This window comes from Chinchilla lanigera, unplaced genomic scaffold (assembly GCF_000276665.1).
Source record: "Chinchilla lanigera isolate Chin_1 unplaced genomic scaffold, ChiLan1.0 scaffold00042, whole genome shotgun sequence".
Classification (NCBI taxonomy): Eukaryota; Metazoa; Chordata; class Mammalia; order Rodentia; family Chinchillidae; genus Chinchilla; species Chinchilla lanigera.
This window is the reverse complement of record NW_004955443.1, coordinates 7,862,480-7,883,194: the sequence shown is the minus strand read 5'-3', so window position 1 is coordinate 7,883,194 and position 20,715 is coordinate 7,862,480. Positions and strand designations below refer to the sequence as shown.

Here is a 20,715-nt window from a genome sequence, read left to right as displayed (position 1 = left end):
AAACATTTTATGCCTTTTAGGCATAGAGGCTAAAGTGAGGGTACTGTGTAGGGATTTGGTAACCATCTGAAATGTAACATGCGAGATCAAAACCACTCTCAGCTCCCGTGTGTCTGGCCAGACCCAGCCCATGGACAGCAGTCATGAAGGCCTGGCTACTTGCTGAATTTAAACTCTTCCTTTCTTGATCATGTGAAAGAATGACACAAAGCCTTTTTTCTCTGAGCAAGCGCAGTTCTTTCTTCCGGCCCATTAGAGCACCCTGACTCACTAGTGATTTTCACCGTGACAAGACAGCACGCACACAGCTGCTGGACACGACGTGGGTTTATGTCGTTGCTATCTATACAGATGTCCCTGGCTCGTCTTTATAGCTGACTCCCTGTCCTTACTGAGCTGCAGCATCCCTCACTGGTGAGGCCCCTCTCTGTGTAAAGAAGGCTGTCCACCCGGCAGAACCGAGCGCCGAAGGACAGTGGCCACATTCGACAGTGACCAACCATGAGCCAATACCACCACTGCATATGAGAGAGAACCAGAGACTAAGGAAAGAGCAGAAGGGAACACACACAAATTCTCACTGTGTAGTGAGACCCTGTCTCAAAAAGACACACACACACACAAGTAATAACTGATGAGGAAAGCTATGAAATAGCAAAGCAGACCATACTGTTCTCTTTGTGTGAAAATTTTTTTGAGACAGGGTCTTGCTATGTAGCCCAGGCTGCTCTTGAACTCACGACAATCCTGCCTCAGCCTTCCAAGTGCTAGGGTTACAGGTGTGTGATACCACACCCAGCTAAATATTTTTTCAAAAAGGGAGCACCCGTGAAGTTAGAGTGATTGGAAATGCACAGCGATCATCTTTTTGGGCTAAAAAAAAAAAATCAATGGCACACTGCATTAAAATGAGGGGAACAGAGAACTTTAACCAGACCACACTTAGAAAGGCCCTTGGCATGGTAATGTCATGGCTTCCAAATACACACTTAATAAGAAAATAAACCGGTAATAAAGAAAACCAAAATGCCTTTCCCTTAATAACATAACATTACAAGTGTTTTTAAGTTTCATTTTTATTTTACAAAAAAATTGACATGATTAAAACTAACATTTTGTATCCACCTAATAACTGAGCTAATTATATAAAAATGTGTAAAAATATTCTAGATTCATAATTCTCAGATACGCTAATAGACATATAGCTGGTATAAACTCGATGATTAAAAAAATAATTGTTTCCTTAAAAACAACTTGGTTCATTTACCAATTTCATATCAGAATCTGCTCTGCTGAAGTAGCAAAGCAGCCATAAATAAAACCCTGCTGTCTACACTTTGGCCTTCTTGTTGGGCGGGTCCTGAAGGCTGAACTTCGGAATCTCACCAGAAGCAGCGTACGGAATTCCCTTGGAAGAGACCTTCTTGCCAATGGTTTCAATCTGGAGGGGAAAAAAAAATGAATGAGAACTATTAATGATTGCAACACACAGTGTGCCGACTACACCGCAGTGCAGCAAGTTGGGCTCTCGAGAAAAAGTCGCTCAGGTTTGGAGCTCCTACGAGAGCTCCTGGGCTCCTTTATTTCTGTCTCTAGGCCCACGTTCATGTCCAGACACCGTCTCTGCCTCTCTCCAATAAGCCCCACATGGTGGGAGGACAACTCCACCGCGTGAGGTTCTCCGCGCAGAGCCGCAAAGCCGTGTAAGGGCGGTGCCCGGAGCTCCGCTGCCGCTCGCGCCATTCTCATTTCCAGTGTCCTTACACTAAAACTGGCAGGTTGGTTGGCCATGGATTAAAACCTCTGAAACTGAGCTAAAATAAACCTCACCTCTTAAAAAAAAAAGGAAAAGCAGGGTGTGGAGGAATCCACCTGTAATCCCAGGGCTTGGGCAGCTGAGGCAGGAAGATCACCATGGATTCAAGGCCAGCCTGGGCTACGAAGTGAGCTCAAGGCCAGCCTCAACTGCATAGTGAGACCCTGTCTCAAAAAGATAAAGAACGACAGAAGGTTCCCAGCACTCATGAGGCTAAGGCAGGGGTATTGCCTTGAGTTCACAGCCAGTCTGAACTATATAGCAAGACACTGTCTCAAAAAACAACAACAAAGACAAAACAAAACAGAAGGAATGACAGAAAAACACCCAGGTGTGGTGGCACATTCCAGCCTGGATTATATGGCTAGACCCTGTCTAAAAAAAAAAGATGAGGAAAAAGTTGCAGAAGTCGTAATAGCACAGTTCTTAACAGTGCCAGTTTCAGAGCCTGAAAGGCCCCAGCTGGACTCTGGACAGAAACTTCCTCTGTTACCTGAATTCTCTAGGGCTTTCTCACCTGCCTCAAAAAGTTAGACCAAGAATTATATTACAGTGCTTAGCATACAATAAGCCAGGCTTCAACAAATAACAGTAGATTTTTATATTGTATATTACATTTTTTCATATATTAAAAATCAGGAGGCTGAGGCAGGAGGATCGCTGAGTTCAAGGCCAGCTTGGGGATACATAAGCAATCTCAAGGCCAGCCTGCACACAATGAGACCCTGCCTCAAAAACAATAAATAAATACATAAACATTCCCGAGTGTAAGTCACAACTGGGAGAAAAGTCATGCTGGGTGGGGCAGAGGGATCTCCGAGGCCCTTGAGGGATGAGTGAACAGACAAGGACGTCATCTGGCTCCCGCTGTGACTCACAGATGAGAAATGGGCACTGCGTTCCAAGTACGAAGGACGTCAATAGACTGGTGAGTAGTTAAGGTCTGGTGGGGGTTCTGGTGTCTGTAGTACGAAGACTAAACTCAGGGACTGCTGAGCTACAACCCTAGCCTGCTTTTTAAAATTTTAGGACAGGGTCTTGCTAAATGCACAGGGTGGCCAACCTGCAGTCCTCCTGTCCAGGTACTAAGGGAAGACTACAGGGACACCGGCCAGCTCGAATAGTAATGAACACAGAAGTGGTACTGTGTGATCACCAGGTGCATCTTACAGTTTGGAAATACATTCAAGGACTTTCTACTTGATCATCTCATAGAGGTAAGGTGGGGGTCTCCTTAAGACATGCTTGTAGAGGCCATGTAAGGGAGACCAACACTAAACTTTGTATCACAAACTTAGGAGGGGCGCCAGGCATGAAGGCTGAGGCAAGAGGATCGTTGCGAGTTCAAGACCAGCCTGGGCTACAAAGTGAGCTCAAGGCCAGCCTGGACTGCAAAGTGAGACCCTGTCTCAAAAAGAAAAAAAAAAAAACTTAGGAGGGGCTGGGTCTGGTAGCACACGTGTAATCTCAGCACTTGAGAGGCTGAGGCAGGGGGATCACCCCAAGTTCAAGGCCAGCCTGTGCTACATAGTGAGACCCTCTCATTCAAAAAAAAAACAAAAAACAAAAAACAAAAAACAAAACTTAAGAGGCAATGGAATTACACAAATCACAGACACTTCCCAGAGAACTGACATGGTGTCCCACAGTGACCTTATTGCTAAGTGAGAAAATAGGAGAATTCTAAAACCCACACAATGGGTTGAAAAAGAAAACGACCAAACGTGAGAGTTCAGAATCATGAGCACCTGGAATCCAATGGTCTGCAGCTCGCTATGGAGCTCATCCAGGACGCGGCGCCCGTCGAAGATAAAGGCTGGCTTGAGCATCTTTTTATGGATGCGTTCGTAGTCCAGCTCCTGTGAAGACACACGCAGGGGCGATGAGAGGACAGCACACACTCCTGTGTGCACGCGCACACACCCCGGCCTCTAGCATCCTCCTGGCTAACACCGCTGTCGCCTCACCTTAAACATGTCCCACTCAGTGCAAATCACCACAGCGTGGGCCCCGTCACACGCGTCGTAGGGATCCTTGGAAATGGTCACAAGTCGGGACACTACACCAAAAAGCCAGAAACAAGAAAGGAGTCAGAAACTTTCACCCGCCCGGCCCTCAGCCGAGCGCTTCAGGGCTAAGGAGACAATGCTGGAGTTTAACTTCAGAGAACTGAGGTTGGAGAGAGAGAACATCAAACAGGATAAAAATGTTACAGTCAGCGGTTTCTGGAGAACAGGTTGTGGGGTGTGTAAGATGATTCGTGAGACTCAAAGCCTTACCTTGGTCATCCTGTGAAACCCCCGGATGAGAAAGATCCACGACTATCTGTTCCCTGGGCACCTTCGGGTCATATATGTGCAGGTGTGCACCTTCGTCCATCAGATACTTGCTGATGTAGATGCTGGAGGATTCTCTGCAAACACAAAGCAGCGCGGCTTGTAACGCCCTTACGGCCAAACACGGACCAAGGACTCAGGGAAGAGGCTGTTAAGCGGGTAGTGCGAACGCGGCCGTCTTACTGTTTACTCCTTACACTGTACACACAGACACATCCACATGCAGAGGTCAGGATCACAAGAGGGTGAAACACTTCAAAGAACTGATACCTCGTATCGCCAGTGTCCTTTTTGAAGGCGAAGCCCAGAATCGCGATCTTCTTGTCGGTGACGGTGTTGAACAGGCTGTCAATGATGCGGGACGCAAACCTCCTCCTCTGGTAGTCGTTCATGTCTATGACCTGGAACCCACGCGTCTCGTTAACAGACACGCCGCCTCTGCCTCGCATGACTCAGAGTTTAAATAAAAGCCGGGAGAACCGCGCGTGTCCTTCCCTCCAGCCCTCCCGCTCATCCGCATTTTCACGCGCTTGGTCTGCGCGCACTGGTCTGCGGTGGATGCAAGGACGGGGCGCGCAGCCGAGCTTCACTCGGACCGGGCGATGGAGCCAGCTAAGCGAGGCCGGGGGAGACAGCACGGCCCACAGCCGACGTCCCGGAGCCCGGGACAGACGCTGTCAGCACCAGGGCTCAGGGTGCTCCCATCTGCCTCCACTGCCCAGCCACCAAGTCCAGCGCAGAGGAAGCCAGCGGGGAAGAGCGAGGACACGCGGCGCGCACGCGCCAGCGGCCCATGATGCCCGGGCCCACAGTGCCCGCAAACGGGGACTAACGAGGGTCTAAGGAGAAAGCGCTCAGGTAACAGCCCAACAACTGGGTCACAGCCGCGCCTGCACGAGCCGGAACACCAAAGATTTCAGTATTCGGCAAGGGCTTTAACTGAGAGCGACTCTGACCAGCACTCTTCACTCTGTAAAGGATGAACGTGCAGGAAAAAAAAAAAAAAAAAAGCCGGATGTGGTGGCGCACGCCTGTAATCCCAGCACTTGGGAGGCTGAGGCAGGAGGATTGCCACTAGTTCCAGGCCAGCCTGGGCTATATGGTGAGTTCAAGGTCAGCCTGAAATGACATGGCAAGGCTCGCTCAAAAAAAAAAAAAAATCCATCCATCCATCCACCCATATATACATAAATGGGATAAGGTTAGTGATGAGGGCAAAGTGAGACTTTGTATCAAGTGCCCCAAAGAATTAATGGGAGAAGGCACGTGTTCAAACCATGTTCATTCCATGCTTCCCTTTTGAGAAGGTTTTTCATTTTAGCTCTGAGAATCTGACAGGGACAGAGTACGTACTAACAGATGCAGACCACCTGAAAGATTACAGTATAGGCTCTTCTTGATTTTACACCTTTCAGGATAAAGAATTATAAGTGAGAATAATAATATTAGCTCTTGATTTACACAGGGAACAAATTTAGTTATAAAACTAGAAGAAATACTAGTTTCAGAAATTTCCACTCCAGTTGATCAGCAAAAAAAATCTAAAAGCACAGAAGCCCAATAATAATAAACCTAAAACAAGTAAACTGAGCTCCTAGGGGGCTGGGGATTTAGCTCAGCGGCAAAGCACCTGCCTGGCAAGCACAAGGTCGTGAGTTCGGTTCCCGGTACAGGAGAAAAACCAAAAAAAAAAAAAAAAAAAAAAAAGTAAACTGAGCTCCTAGAATGAATTCCTTCAGAAACATTTCACCCAAGTGACAGGTGTTAATTACAATCTAATTAGCAGTGATTGACTAGAAAGAGTAATACCTGCTGCCAGTAACGAGCTACTTCAGGCAAATTCAGGGCCTCACAGAGGTAAACCAAATTCAGAACATCTTTCTGGAAGCAGCTCCCACCAAAACCTGGGGGAAGAAAGACGGTATTTTCATATAAGAACCAGAAATCAAATCATGTGACAAGTTTTACACATGTATATCTGGGAGTCTATACTGATTTTTTTTTAAAATTAAAAAAAATAACAAAAAAGACAAAATCAAAATACAGAAACAAAAACGATACATGACCTCAAAACAAAATGATACGAATTAATAAATAAAACTCATTAGAAAGTTAGTGGGTTTAAAAATTATGTCAAATTTATAGCTAACTAATAACTCTCTAAGTGATTTCAGAATGATTCTTTAACAAGTTTTATTATGCCTGTACTTTGACTTCTGTTTTCTTTTTTGAGACAGAGTCTCACCATGTAATTCAGGCTGGCCTTGAACTCACTACTGTAGCCCAGGCTGACCTCAAACTCATGGTTATCCACCTGCCTCAGCCTCCCGAGTGCTGGAATTATGGGCATGCACCCCAACACCTGGCTGTTTTATCTATTTTTTTAATCATTCTTTGGTATGAGTGCCCTACATCTCTTACTCTACTGCAGGTTATACAGATTTTTTTGACCTCTTCCTCACCAGTTTCTTTTTCTTTTATTTTAAAGAGAATAAAAAAATATTAGAAATGATACAGAATTTCAAAAAACTGATACAGAATTTGAAATTCTGATACAGAATTTCAAAAAATATGAATTCAACAATGGTTGTTATATTGCATACTGTTATCTTCAAAGCAGTTGTTCAGATTGCCAGATATAAGCATGCAAAATTGGTCAAAAAAAATTCAAGCATTAACTGTTCCTTTCAATAAACCAATAGAAATTAGTAATACAATTACTAATCTTGTGTATCTTATCTTGTGTATACACATTTTTTTCCCTTCCTTCTTTTTCTCCATTCCCTCATCCCAGTTATTTCCTCTTTGAGCAGTTTCTTTTCCTTTCACAAATCTATTGTACCTTTCAGATTTTATTTACTCTTTTAGCAAATTTTTATAGCAAAGGGCCATAGAGTAAATATTTCAATCACCTTTAAATAAGGATATAATAGCACTTCCCTATCAGGTTAAAGAGAAAATGAGATATGTAAAGTGCTGGTATACAATCTGATGCATAGTATGACTTCAGTAAACAGCTATTTTTGTTGAAGTATAACTAGAAGAAAACGTCAAAAACAGGCTATAAAAGGTCCGGGAACCCAGTACTGGGAAATGAAACAGCTCTAGAACACTAGAAAGTCTGCGTATGGACCCATCTGCAAAATGTTCTATTGACTATTACACCACTGTATTAACTTATATCCAAACCCACAGTTGGCTCTCACGAGGTGCGGAAGCTGTGCTCCGTAAGTCATCCAAACACGGAATCCACAAATATGGAAGGAAGCCTTGCTCCCAAGCAAAACATGGTTCGGTTCCTGCAAGTTTCTGCTCATATTATGGTCAAGAGATGAACTGTGCTTCCTGTGAGCTTTTCCTTAAAATTCAATTCAGAGTAATTACTGCTTCACGAATATGGAAGCTGTGGCCAGGAGTTCTGTAACTCACAGCTGCATGAAGCTCTTCTTAGAGGTGGATTTTCCCCAGGAGACGAGGGCTGTGGTCTTCTCGCACTTCGGCTCTCAGCTTGGGGCCATTTTAAACGGAAAAGTCCGTGCCCCAAAGCAGGCAAGTGGGGAAAACACAGCACTAACGCATCCCAGGAGGGCCCCTTGGAGACAGCACGGGAGCTGGGGCACCAGGCAGAGCGGCCGCGCTCTGCTCTGCTTGCCGGAGAACCACAGCGGCGCTGGGGGCACTGACCTCGCAGGGTCAGATGTCTTAGCAGGGAGGCAAACCCACAAACATGAGGGTTACCTGACTGTGTTTCACCAATAACATAATTAGGAAAAACACTAGGAAGTTTATTTCCTACTTGCTTAAACAAATTGTTAACTTGACAATTGTTAACTTGTTATTTCCTAGTTTCCCAAAGCACTGAACGATGCTTATGGCACTAACAGTGAAAACACAGCTTTCCTCTGAAGCACAGAGCTACACCAACGTACTGATCCACTGGCCCCCACTCACGACGGGTGGATTATCGCCTCACTTCGGTCTGCTAGGACAAGGATGTGGGGAACAATCTTTCCTGTTTTTGTTTTCTTAAGGATGAGTGAAAAGAAGACTTCTTAAAAGTCAGGGACCGAACTGCATGAAGCCACTTCACAGAGAGGGCATCTACTTACCAACACTGGCTTTCAGGAACTTATTTCCGATTCTCTGGTCCATTCCGATGGCTGTTGCTACCTCTTCCACATCCGCTCCGGTTGCTTCACACAGGGCACTTATGGAGTTAATGCTGCTGATCCTCTGGGCCAGAAAAGCATTTGCTGCCTTTAAAAAAATGGGGAGAAGTATGAAGAACTGAAAGAGCAATTTTGTGCACATTACTGAGGAGATACAATAAAAATACGGACAGAGAAAGTGTATGCTCTGGCAAGGCAGTATATTTTAAATTAGGAAGATAGCCGGGTGTAGTGACACTCAGGAGGCTGAGGCAAAGAGGATCGCCCTGAGTTCAAGGCCAGCCTGGGATACATGGAGAAATCAAGGCCAGCCTGAACTATACAGTGAGACCCTGTCTCCAAAAAAAAAAAAATTAGGAAGATAGATGACTAAGAGGAGGTTAAAGGCAGAGAAAGGGTGACAGAAGACAAAATTATGATAATAGGCCAGGGATACAGCTCAACGGCACAAGCATCTGCCTAGCAAGCACAAGGTCCTCAGTTTGATTCCCAGTACCAAAAAAAAATTATGATGATGGACCTGGTGGTGCACATCTGTAATTCTAGTATCTGGGAGGCTGAGGCAGGGGGATCACTGTGAGTTCAAGGACAACCAGGACTACAGTGAGCCTCTGTCTCAAAAAACAAAATAACAAAACAAAAAGACAATTTTGAGTCTAACCTGGCAATTTAGAAAGACTGTCTCAAAATAAAAATTAAGACTGGGATATAGTTCTGTGCAAAGGTTCTGGGTTCGAGCCGGGTGTGGTGGTGCACACCTGTAATCCCAGCACTTGGGAGGCTGAGGTAGGAGGATCATTGTGAGTTTGAGACCAGCCTGGACTACATAGTGAGACCTTGTCTCAAAAAAAAAAAAAAAAAAGGTTCTGGGTTCAATCCCCAGTGACACAAAACAAAAAACTATATTTATAAGACTTAGGAGAAACACCTGGCTGTAAATTTAGTGGAGAGCATGCAGGGCATGATGACTCCTTCCCACACCAGTAGCCTCACCGCCTGGGAGGCTGAGACAAAAAGATACTTGTGCCCTGGAGTTCAAAGCCAGCCTGGGCAACACAGTGAGACCCTGTCTCAAGCACCACCACACGTCCCGGAGGGGCGGAACTACGGACTCACCAGTTTGGAAAGCTCCGACGACCACGTATTGGTGGTGAAGATCTTCTCCTTGGGCACCCAGTGCTCGTACACGGCGCACAGGGCCCGCACGGCCTTCTGGCCCTCCGGCGTCTCGTCGCCTCCAATGAGCACGCGGTCCGGGTTCTTCAGGTCCTTGATGGCCGTGCCCTCAGCCAAGAACTCGGGGTTGGACAGCACCTGGAGCCCCAGTGCAAGGAAAGTGATGCTGAGTGAACCAAGACGCCAACGGTTACATAACCAGAGCTGGATTCTAACGCCTCCTATTTTCATACCTGCAAATTCAAGTTGGGTTTTGTGTTCGCATCAAAGATGCGACGGATACTTTCTGCCGCCCGCACGGGAACTGTGCTCTTCTCGGTCACGATCTTGTACCCGTTGGAGTTCTGCACGATGCGTCTGGCACAGGCTTCAATGTACTTGAGGTCCGCGGCCCGGCCTTTGCCCATGCCGTAGGTTTTGGTCGGCGTGTTCACCTGCGGGGAGCACGGTGTGTGTGAAGCGTTCGCCACCCCGTCACATGGAACGGAAGAGCCCCGCATCTCACCCTCACTTCCACGGAAAGACACACTTGACAAACAGAACCACCAGGACAAACAGCCTGACCCAGCTGAGGAACGCAGTCAAGAACGTTTCACTAAGAAGCTACTACATATGTGCCAGGCACCACGGCAGGCAGGTTCCAAGCTGAGCCCTGGAGATATAAACAAACGAGGGCTCCTCTAAAGGAGCTCATAGTCTGAAATGAAAGTTTTCTTTTCTTTCTTTTATTTATTGGATATAATGTATTATGGCCTTTAAAAATAAATGTTAAGTTCGTCTCCTTTTTTTCTTTTTTTTTGAGACAGGGTCTCACTATGTAGTTCAGGCTGGCCTCAAACCCAGGGCGATCTTCCTGCCTCAGCCTCCCAAGTGCTGAGACTACACCATCATACCTGGCTTAAACTCTTTCTTTACTCCCTGCTTTTGCAACCTCATATCAGCATCTAAAAAAATGTCCATAGTATCATTCACAGATGCTTTGGGGCTTCATTAAAAACAAATCATAGCCAAGAGTCTAAGCATTCAGTCTGGGCTTCAAGGTTGTATCACCCTGAGGAAGCATGACTGCCTCTGCCCCATGACCTCATCAGAAAATGAGGATAACACACTCTCTAAAAACTAACACAGGAGTAGGGGCTGGGGATTTAGCTCAGCAGCACAGCGCCTGCCCAGCAAATGTGAAGTTGTGAGTTCAATCCCCGGTACCAGAAAAAAAATAAAAATTTTAAAAATTTTAAGAAAAAAATAAAAACACAGGAGTGCTATACTGCTGACAAAAATGAGTGCTCCAAAAAATCTAAAACTTAAGACTTCTGAAAACAGGAATCAGTTCTGAACAAGCAGTAAGCAGCATGAACTCTCTTCTTTGTAAGTTTATGAGCTGTGAGGAAACTAAAGAAAGGAACCAAACAAAATAAACCAAAGCTTGAAAACTTGAGGCGTGAAAAGCTGGTAGAAAAAGTTGCTTAATGTGTTTTTTATTTGTTTGTTTGTTTGTTTTGAGACAAGCTCTCCCTGTGTAGTTCAGGCTGGCCTTGAACTCATTATGTAGCCCGGGCTGGCTTCCAACTTGCAAGGATCTTCCCGCCTCAGCCTCCTTAGTGCTGGGATTATAGGTATATGCACCTCGAAAGGCTATGACTTTTGAAACATACCTCATTTTAAGAACTGAACCAGCCGGTGTCTGTAATCCCAGCACTTGGGAGGCTGAGGCAGGAGGACTATAGCAAGTTCAAGACTGGCCTGCACTACAAAGTGAGCTCTGGGCCAGCCTGAACTGCATAGGGAGACCTTGTCTCAAAAAGACCAAAACAAACAAAAAAACTGAACCAAATTTCCCCAGAAGGCCAACACTGAACCTAACCAATGAATTTGATTCAGTCCTCGTCCAATTCAGTTTGTGACCAGATTCGTGGGAAGAATTTAGTGCATGAACCGAGGTAGCACTGTACACACTACCACCACGTGTGCTCATGTCACCACTTCCTAGTCCTGGCGCCCAGGCCACAGCTTGCTCTGAGTCTACTTGCTCAGGGACTTGAAATTATGTATCTGACCAGGTGACTACAGGGTTTGCCCAGCTGCTGGACAAAGCGACAGTCAAAACTAAATTGGACATCGCTGTACTAAGCCACAGTGTGGTTTAATAGCAAGTTAAAGTACAAAGAAGACATAATATACTTAGATAATATAATTCATCCAGCAAAGTAAAATACTTACAGAAATAAATACCAGATCAGCTTCTTTGATGGCATCGTCAATATTGGTGGAAAAAAATAGGTTTTTTCCTCGACAGGATTCTACTACTTCTTTTAGTCCTGGCTAGAGAGAAAAACCAAAAAAGGAGTTATACACAGAATATGAACTAATGGTACAGCATTTATTAAAAGGAAAGGTTATGTTGTAATTTAAAGATCTAGATTTCCTCTAAATAAGCCCTTTATAGAAAAGACAAGCCTGGCGTGGTGGCACACGCCTGTAATCCCAGCACTCAGGAGGCTGAGGAAGGAGGATTGTTGCAAGTTTGAGACCAGCCCGGGCTACAAAGTGAGCGCAAGGCCAGCCCGAACTGTACAGCAAGACCCTGTTTCAAAAAGACCAAAGGAAAAAAAAAAGTAAAAAAGACAAAGATCCTACACAAAACGCCTCAAGTGCATATTCTATGTCATCACAAAATAAAGCAAACTTGAGCTTGTACAACCACAGTAGCCCTAAAACACTTCATCACGGCTTACTGTGCACCTGATTGTTTCATAAAAGTTAGCTATTAACTCTTATCAACTCACTTTCAAAACCTCTAGGCCCTCTGACTTTAAGTAAACACATTTTGCACTGTCATTATGAATACACAGTTTCACTCTCAATCCAGGCCACACACTGGCTGTGAAAGCCAATACTTTATCTACACATACATATGTCAGTCTTATTGTAAGAAACTCTTGTTGAAGGCTGGGCATGGCGGCACATGCCTGTAATCCCAGCAATTGGGAGGCTGAAGCAGGAGAACTGCTGTGAGTTTAAGGCCAACCTGGGCTACATACAGGACCATGTCTTAAAAAAAAAAAAAAAAAAAAAAAAACATAAAAAAAAATGTCAAAAAGTAATAGAAGTTTAACATCTTTCTTTCTCTGTCTCTCTGTCTCTGTCTTTTTCTCTCTTTTGACTGAAAGTCACAGGAACCTGGAAAAAAGCAGGGGCAGCTATTCTATTTGAAATCCACAAAGTGGATTTCAAGCCAAGAGAGACAAAGAAGGTCACTACATTTTGGTAAAGAGAACAATCCAAGCCAGGTGTAGTGGCGCACATCTGTAATCCCAGCACTCTGGAGGCTGAGGCAGGATCATTGAGTTCAAGACCAGCCTGGGCTACAAAGTGAGCTCAAGGCCAGCCTGAACCACATAGCGACACCCTGCCTCAAAAGACTAAATAAATAAATAAATATAAATAAAACTATAGCCATATCTTTCACCATGCACTACACTTAAATTTAAACAGATCAAAGATTAAAACAGAAACATTAAACCTACTGGTAGAAAAAAATCGGTGGAACTCTTGAGACACTGGTGTAGGCAAAGAATTTATGAACAAAACCCTGATTTCACAAAAACTATCACAAAGAATCAACTGGAATGTCATTTTTTTGTTATGAGAATCGAACTCAAGACCTTGTGCCTGCCAGCCAGGCGCATGTGCCACTGAGCTGTATCCCTGGCCCAATGGAATCTCATCTTATTAAAAAGCTTTTACACAGCAAAAGAAACCACCAACAGACGGAAGAGACAACCCACAGTGTGGGAAAAAAATTTTGCCAGTTGTTCCTCAAAGGATTACTTCCTATAATATGTAGAGAACTAAAAATTATCAGAACCCCCCCAAATTTAAAGAACCCCAAAATGGGCAACTGAAATGAATAGACACTTCTCAGATGAAGTAGAAACAGCAGATAAATATATGAGCAAATGTTCATCACTGGTCATTCAAGAGATGCAAATTAAAACAATGCTGAGACTTCATCTCACCCCAGAAAGAATGGCCATCATCAAGAAATCAACCAATAACAAATGCTGGAAGGGCTGTCGGGAAAAAGGAACCCTTCTCCACTGTTGGTGGGAGTACAGACTGGTGTAACCCCTGTGGAAATCAGTGTGGAGATTCCTCAAAAAACTAGGACCAGAGGTTCCATTTGACCCAGCTATTTCCCTTCTTGGTATCTTCCCAAAAGAATTAAAAGCATCATACTACAGAGATACATGCACACCCACATTTAAAGCGGCACAGTGCGTAATAGCAAAATCTTGGAAACAGTCTACATGCCTGTCAAAAGTTTTCTTATGCCTGCTTGGCAAGTGCAAGGTCATGAGTTCAATTCCCAGCACCAAAAAAAAAAAAAAAAAAAAAAAAAAAAAAAAAGAGGGCAAGAGGGATTGCAGGGGGTAGTGGAATAGAAAAAAAAGAATCAAGTTATATCATGTATAGGTACAAATTCCCTATGATGAATGTGATCATTATGTATATCTAAAATGTACCAATAAAGGAAAAGAAATAAAAAGGCTGACAAAAAAAAAAAAAAAGAAAACAAACGCACAAGAACAAAGTGTTGTTTAAGACACTTACCTCATAAATAGGAAGGGTAGGAGAATTCCACGCATTGATTCTTAACTCATTGACATCCACAACCGTCACCTTGATCTCAGGGCACATCTGCGCAATGACACTGCAGGTGGGTCCCCCGACATAGCCCGCACCGATGCAGCAGATCTTCCTAATTTCAACCATGACTGCGCTAGAAGGGAAACAGTAAGAACGCTCTAGTGCTGGAACAGAAAACCAAGGAATTATATGACATATTCATCTCACTTCATAACTGCCAAAGGGAATTTGGAAAGCTTTCCCGGATTCAGCCATATGAATTATGAAAATAACACTTGCAATAACTAACAACCCTGCTGGATTACCTGGCTGGCACTCAGCCGCACTAAGACACAGCAGATGGAGAAAATTAAGAGTAATGGATACTACCAGAGAAGAGTCGCACAATTTACAGTGACCCTGTCTCCAGAATGCCAAGAAACAAAGGAAAGCCTTATTCAGGCCTCTAGTGAACACAGACAACCAGGCTGCGGGCAGTCCCAGCACTGGGAAGCTGACGCAGGAGGACTGAATATTCAAGACCAGCCTAAGGCCGGGCATGGTGGCACACGCCTGTAACCCCAGCAACTCGGGAGGCTGAGTCAGGAGGTTCACTGCAAGTTCAAGACCAGCCTGTGCTACAAAGTGAGCTCAAGGCCAGCCTGAACTGCATGGTGAGACCTTGTCTCAAAAAGACCAAAAAAAAAAAAAAAAAAAGAAAAGACCAGCTTGGGCAAGATTCCCTCAAATAATTTTAAAAGGGTTGAGGTGTAGTTCTGTGGGAAGTCTGTGGGTTCCACCCCAGTGTCTCACTTACACACACACACACACACACACACACACAGTGTAACTGCTGGTGAAAAGTTGCAGGATTAACTTATGCAGCAGTGCATTTCTTGTTTCAACTGCAATTCATGCAATTCTTTGCTGGTGCACAAAGGTGTGTTTACAACAGGTTGAGACTAGCATGACAGATTAAATTGGTTCCAGAGTCCACAACTGAGCTCTCAATTCCGGCCGTGGTTTTGAATGTGTCCCCAGAAAAGCTTGTGCTGGAACCTGAATGCCCATGCCCATGCTGGGCAGTGGCTGGCAGGGCCAGGAGGCGTTCACCTCAGGAAGGCAGCACCCTCACCCGCCGATTGGCCCCTATTATAACCGGGCTTTGGGCTGCAGCTGTGATCTCCTGCTCTCCTGGCCCTTCCTCCAGGGAATAACACAGCAGAGAAACCTTTGCCAGATGCCAGCGCCCAAGCCTTAGATCGCCCCCACCCAGAACCATGAGCGAACACACTGAACCCAGGGCATGGACATTCAGGCAAGCCCATTCAATGCCAGGCTGGAGCTGGGCACTGGGTGGAAGAGGACAACCACCCTGCAGAGAGAAGCATTTCCTCCGTCAAGGGTCTACGATAGCTGCACTCCCCTGCAAGAGCCTCCAAACACGCTCTCATGGTCCATGTGAAATAGAGTCTTGCTAAGCTGTCCAGAATGGACTCGACTTTGCAGTCCTCCTGCCTCAGCCTCGCAAAGAGCTGGGGTTACAGGTATGAACCTTTACACTCTGCTCCCACCCCTCCTTTTTAATAGTTCTCCCTTATCCCATTGCATGGATGTAGTTACCAGAAAATATTAAAACCCTGCTAAATCTAGTAAATTCTCTCCCACATAAATGAGTTCTCCATCATTACTTGTAAAGCCATAAAAATATAATATTCCTATTAAACTTTAAGTGTCCCAGGATTCACCTTAGTGAAAATACCAAGCAATGCACCACCATGCCCAGCTCCACCTGCTACATCTACTGCCGGAAACCACTCTCTCTCCTTGCTTCACCCACCTTTCACTTTCAGTTGACCCTTCCACTCTCCAGGCCTCATGTGCTATCTACTTGGAAAAAGAATCTACATATGTGGGTGGGAAAGACCACTACAGAGGTCTTTCCTAAGGCCCAGGGGAAGCTTCTGCAATGGTCCCACAGTGGCTAGGGCAGCTAGGTCCTGGGCAAAGCTGTCCCTGCCTCTGCAAGAGGGTATGGCTTCTGCTCTCAGAAAAGTTGCATCACCTTATCCAGCCCCATACCCTTCTTCATGAAGAAAACTCATTTCCATTTTAAGAGCATACACACACACAAAAATGCCAGGCGTGGTGGTGCACGCCTGTAATCCCAGCTCTCGAGAGGCTGAGGCAGGAGGATCACTGCAAGTTCGAGACCAGCCTGGGCTACAAAGTGAGCTCAAGGCCACTGAACTGCATAGTGAGACCCTGTCTCAAAAAAAAAAAAAAAAAAAAAGAGCACAAAATTTGGCCACAAAGAAATACAGGCCCTGAACCAGGAATGGTGGCACAAGTCTGAGGCTGAGGCAGCAAGATCAAGGCAAGATTGAAGCCAGCCTGAGCTAAGTAGTGAGTTTAAGGCCAGCCTGGACTACATAGTGAGACCCTATCTCAAAAAATAAATAAACAAGTAAATAAGGATGGGAAGGGGAAAGAAAGGAAAAGGGAAGAAGGGAGAGAAAGGAAACAAGCAAGCAAGGAAAGTCTGAAGGCAGATTTAGAACCTCAGCATGGCTTAAAGAATAGTTGGCATTTAGAAACAAGGAAAGTGGGGAAGAGCATCAGAGAAGAGGGAGGGAAGACAGATGAGTCTACAGAGGTGGAGAGATCGCTCGGTGGAATAAATACGTGGGTATTAAGGGGCAGAAAGAGCAGCTGGGAGCTGTGGTGCACACGTGTAATTCCAGCACTCTGGAGGAGGAGGCAGGGGGTTAAGGGTGAGCCCAGCGTGGGCAACTTAACATCTTAGTGAGACCCTTTCTCAAAATTTTACTTTTTTTGTTTTTTTTCCTGGTACCAGGAATTGAACTCATGACCTTGTGCTTGCCAGGCAGGCGCTGTGCCGCTGAGCTAAACCCCCAGCCTAAATTTTACATTTTTAAATTTTTTTAAATGTTTGTCAGGCATGGTGGTGCACACCTGTAATCCCAGCACTCAGGAGGCTGAGGCAAGAGGATCACTGGGAGTTTGAGACCAGCCTGAGCTACAAAGTTAGCTCAAGGCCAGCCTGAACTGCATAGTGAGATCCAGTCTCAAAAAGACAAAAGACAGTAAGACCCTGTCTCAAAAAAAGGTTTTTTTTAAGGGTTTTTTTTCTTTTTTGGTACCAGGAATCAAACTCAGGCCCTTGTGCTTACCAGGCAGGCGCTGTGCTGCTAAGCTAAATCCCCAGCCCTAAAAAAGTATATTTTATTTATTTTTCTTGAACCGGTCTCACTATATAGTCTAGGTTGGGCTTGAACTCACTGTAGCCCAGACCGGCCTTAAACTTACCATTCTACTGCCGCAGCCTCCTGAGTGCTGGGATTACAGATATGCACCGCAATGCCCAGCTTCAATATTTTTTTCTAAAAGAAAAACAGCTGGACATTTCACTCACCGCACAGGCTCTATATTCAATCCCCAGCGCTGAGGGCTGGGGGATCATGAGAAGCAATCTTGAGAATTCCCCAGTACGGAACTCATTTTAACTAGGCCTTCAACATTCTTCTCATGAAGTTTAACTGTAACAATCCATAAGACTGAATTCTAACAATGTAACAGCTGAATGTAACCACACTAAGTGATGGTATCAATGTAGCTAAAAGCTACTCTGGCTGAAAAAGGGAGGGAAAGTGTTCAAAACAGAATTATAAACCTGGAGACTGGAAAGCCAGAGTTAAGAACAAAAACAAGCTGGGTGTGGTGGCGCATGCCCCTAATCCCAGCACTCAGGAGGCTCAGGCAGGAGGATCCTTGCCTCTGGTCCAGAATTACTTTTTCTCTTTGTCTCAAATTCTGGACCAGAGGCTTTTTCAGTGTTAACACCTAATCCCACAACCAGAGATTAGCAGGGTGTAAGGCAGGCAGAACAGGTTCTGGTAACTATCGCATAATAAACCTGTCTACTTGGTTTAACTCCTGAACTTAAGGAATTTGTAGTTTCACGGGACACAAAGCCAGCAGTTATCTGCTGCTGTTCACAGCTACATCCTCAGCACCCAAAAAGGTAGCCCCTTGATGAATATTCACTGAGTAACTGAACAATAACTCCCCACAGGGCAGCCTGAGTTGAGGCTTCTGATTCCACAGCTTGAGTGCAGAGGGCTAATTACAGGATTTTACAGTGAGCAACCAGTATGCTACCATTCTTTCTTTGCTCTAGCCACCTAATGGACATCTGTATATTTCCCAGAGTTACTTATTTCCCTTGATTGTGAGATGACCATGTCTCAGCTTCCCCTACATAAAAACAGCTGGAGTAACTTCTGGTGGCTGGTGGACCTGTGTGACAGAACAGGTGTGTTTTAGAGCATCACTTTGGGAACTCTTGCCTTGCTATTTCAGGGGAAGTGTGGTTTGTAGATGACAATGAGAAAATTACTGAAGAGAAACTGAATACACAATCTATACAAATCAAAATAAACACACACTCACTGGGAACTTTCAATAAAATTCTCAGTAAACTTGAATATGAAGCTTGATACAGTCTTAGTCTTGATACTCTGCAAAATGCGTTTTCTGATTTCATGTCCTATTTCTACTTTTACATAGTCTCTAGCCTCTGTTTTGCCATCACAAATAGAAATAGTTACTTACTGAATAGGTCATTTTGATTTTTCTTTTTTTGAGAGGGGGTCTCGCTATGCAGTTCAGGCTGGCCTTGAGCTCACTTTGTAGCCCAGGATGGTCTCAAACTTGCAATGATCCTCCTGCCTCAGCTTCCCACATGCTGGGATTATAGGCGTGCACCGCCACACCCAGCTGATAGGTCACTTTGAAATGAGTTTTCGGTTCTATATTTTGGAAATCACATCGAACCAAGGCATTCCAAAACTACTCCTCAAGTAAAATCCCATAAATTCTGATTAACATTTCCACCCTGAAGATGTCACTAGCAAATGATACACTGTAATACAATCCGAACAACTCTCTTCAGTGTACTCTTCAGAGGTACCCGGGAACTAAGCAGTGGGCATGAGGGTTGTACACAGCAACTTCACGCATCATTTTAGCTATTTCCAGAAACTAAATATTAAAAGATGCCTGATCCAGTTAAATATATAAAACCCAGGGCTTCACACTTGCTAGGCAACTGCTCTACTACTGAGTACAACTCCAGCAGCACCACCCCTTTTTTGAGACAGGGTCTTGGTAAACTGCCCAAGTTGGCCTCAATTTTTTGTACCAGAAATTGAACTCAGGACCTTGCGCTTGTCAGGCTGGTGCTGCGCCACTGAGCTACATCCTCGGCCTGCTGGCCTCAATCCTGCAATCCTCCTGACTCAGCCTTCCACAGTGCTGGGATTACAGCTGTGTGCCACCATGCCTGGCTCCCAGCCTTTTTTTTTTTTTTTTTGGCGCGGGGGTGGGGTGGGGGTGGCAGTCTTACCCAAAGTTGCTAAATTGCCCAGGCTGGCCTCAAACTTGTGATCCTCCTGATTCAAACAGCTAAGGTTACAAACGTATACCATACCATCATATCGGGCCAAGAAAAACACTTCACCAGTGAGAAAGACAGTGTTTAGGTTCTACCTAGAGGGCATTCTACGGAGCTGAGGGAAGAGCAAGAAGGAAGACCAAACGCGCTCTCCAGTAATAGGTCTTGTGTTGGTTGGGACCCTTGCGGGGCTGTCTAGCGCTTACTTTTTTTGTTGTTTGTTTTACTTTATTTTGGTCTTTATGAGACAGGGTCTCACTATGCAGTTCAGGCTGGCCTTGAGCTCACTCTGTAGCGCAGGCTGGCCTCGAACTCGCAACGATCCTCCTGCCTCAGCCTCCCGCGTGCTGGGATCACAGGCATGCGCCACCACGCCCAGCAGCACTTAGTTTAAACTAGACGCTGGAGGAGCTGGGGATTTGGCTCAGCGGCACAGCGCCTGCCTGGCATGCTCAAGGTCGTGAGTTCGATTCCCGGTACCGGAGAAAAACCACAAAATAAATTAGACGCTGGGCGCTAAAAGGCACATCTCCGAGGAGACAGACAGCTCTTTCACTTCCAAAACGCGTCTGAAGAAACAAACCACACTACTGTTCTACACGTCTTAGGGCGGTTAAAGAACCTGAAAGACTCACTGTGTCTTGGGGCCAGTCGACGGACAGCCACTTCTCTGTATCCGCGGACAGCTCCCTCCCGGCGGGGCCCTCCTTGCTCTACACCAGAATTCCCACCCCTACTTCACTATCTCCGACGCAGACAGCGTGTCAAGATTGCACACAAACATGGTCTCCAGAAACACCCACGATCGGCCCCCCTTGACACTACAGGCTGCAGCGCCCAACAGCAGGCAGCAGGGGAGGCCCCAGAAATCACGACGGAGCCAAGATTCGCCCTGCAAGGGGCTTTCGGGACTCCTTTGCTCTGTGCTCTCCCAAAGGGGAGTGCAGAGGAAAGCAGCGACCCCAGGCGAAGGAGACTCCCAGCCCAAAAGCGCAGGACTCGGGGAGCAAACTGGGGTGGGGACGCAGAGGCCCGCTCCCGCGGGGGCGGCGGGGAGACCGCGGCTGCTCCGGTCCGCGCAGAGACCCCGCCGCCCCACCGAGCGCCGCAGCC

At 45.6% G+C, this 20,715-nt stretch overlaps 1 protein-coding gene across 1 annotated transcript; it reads right to left on the bottom strand.

Annotated features, from left to right (window-relative positions):
• Nucleotides 1–1,058: 1,058 nt before the first annotated feature.
• On the bottom strand, nucleotides 1,059–14,302 carry Ugdh (UDP-glucose 6-dehydrogenase). Its single transcript, XM_005391977.2, has 11 exons — nucleotides 14,112–14,302; nucleotides 11,718–11,819; nucleotides 9,731–9,931; nucleotides 9,438–9,635; nucleotides 8,262–8,409; nucleotides 5,962–6,056; nucleotides 4,423–4,553; nucleotides 4,096–4,229; nucleotides 3,784–3,875; nucleotides 3,565–3,675; nucleotides 1,059–1,441 (listed from the first exon to the last, which is right to left on the bottom strand). Exons 1-11 carry the CDS (start codon nucleotides 14,271–14,273, stop codon nucleotides 1,331–1,333), a joined length of 1,485 nt encoding a protein of 494 aa, XP_005392034.1. The 5' UTR covers nucleotides 14,274–14,302; the 3' UTR covers nucleotides 1,059–1,330.
• Nucleotides 14,303–20,715: the final 6,413 nt, after the last annotated feature.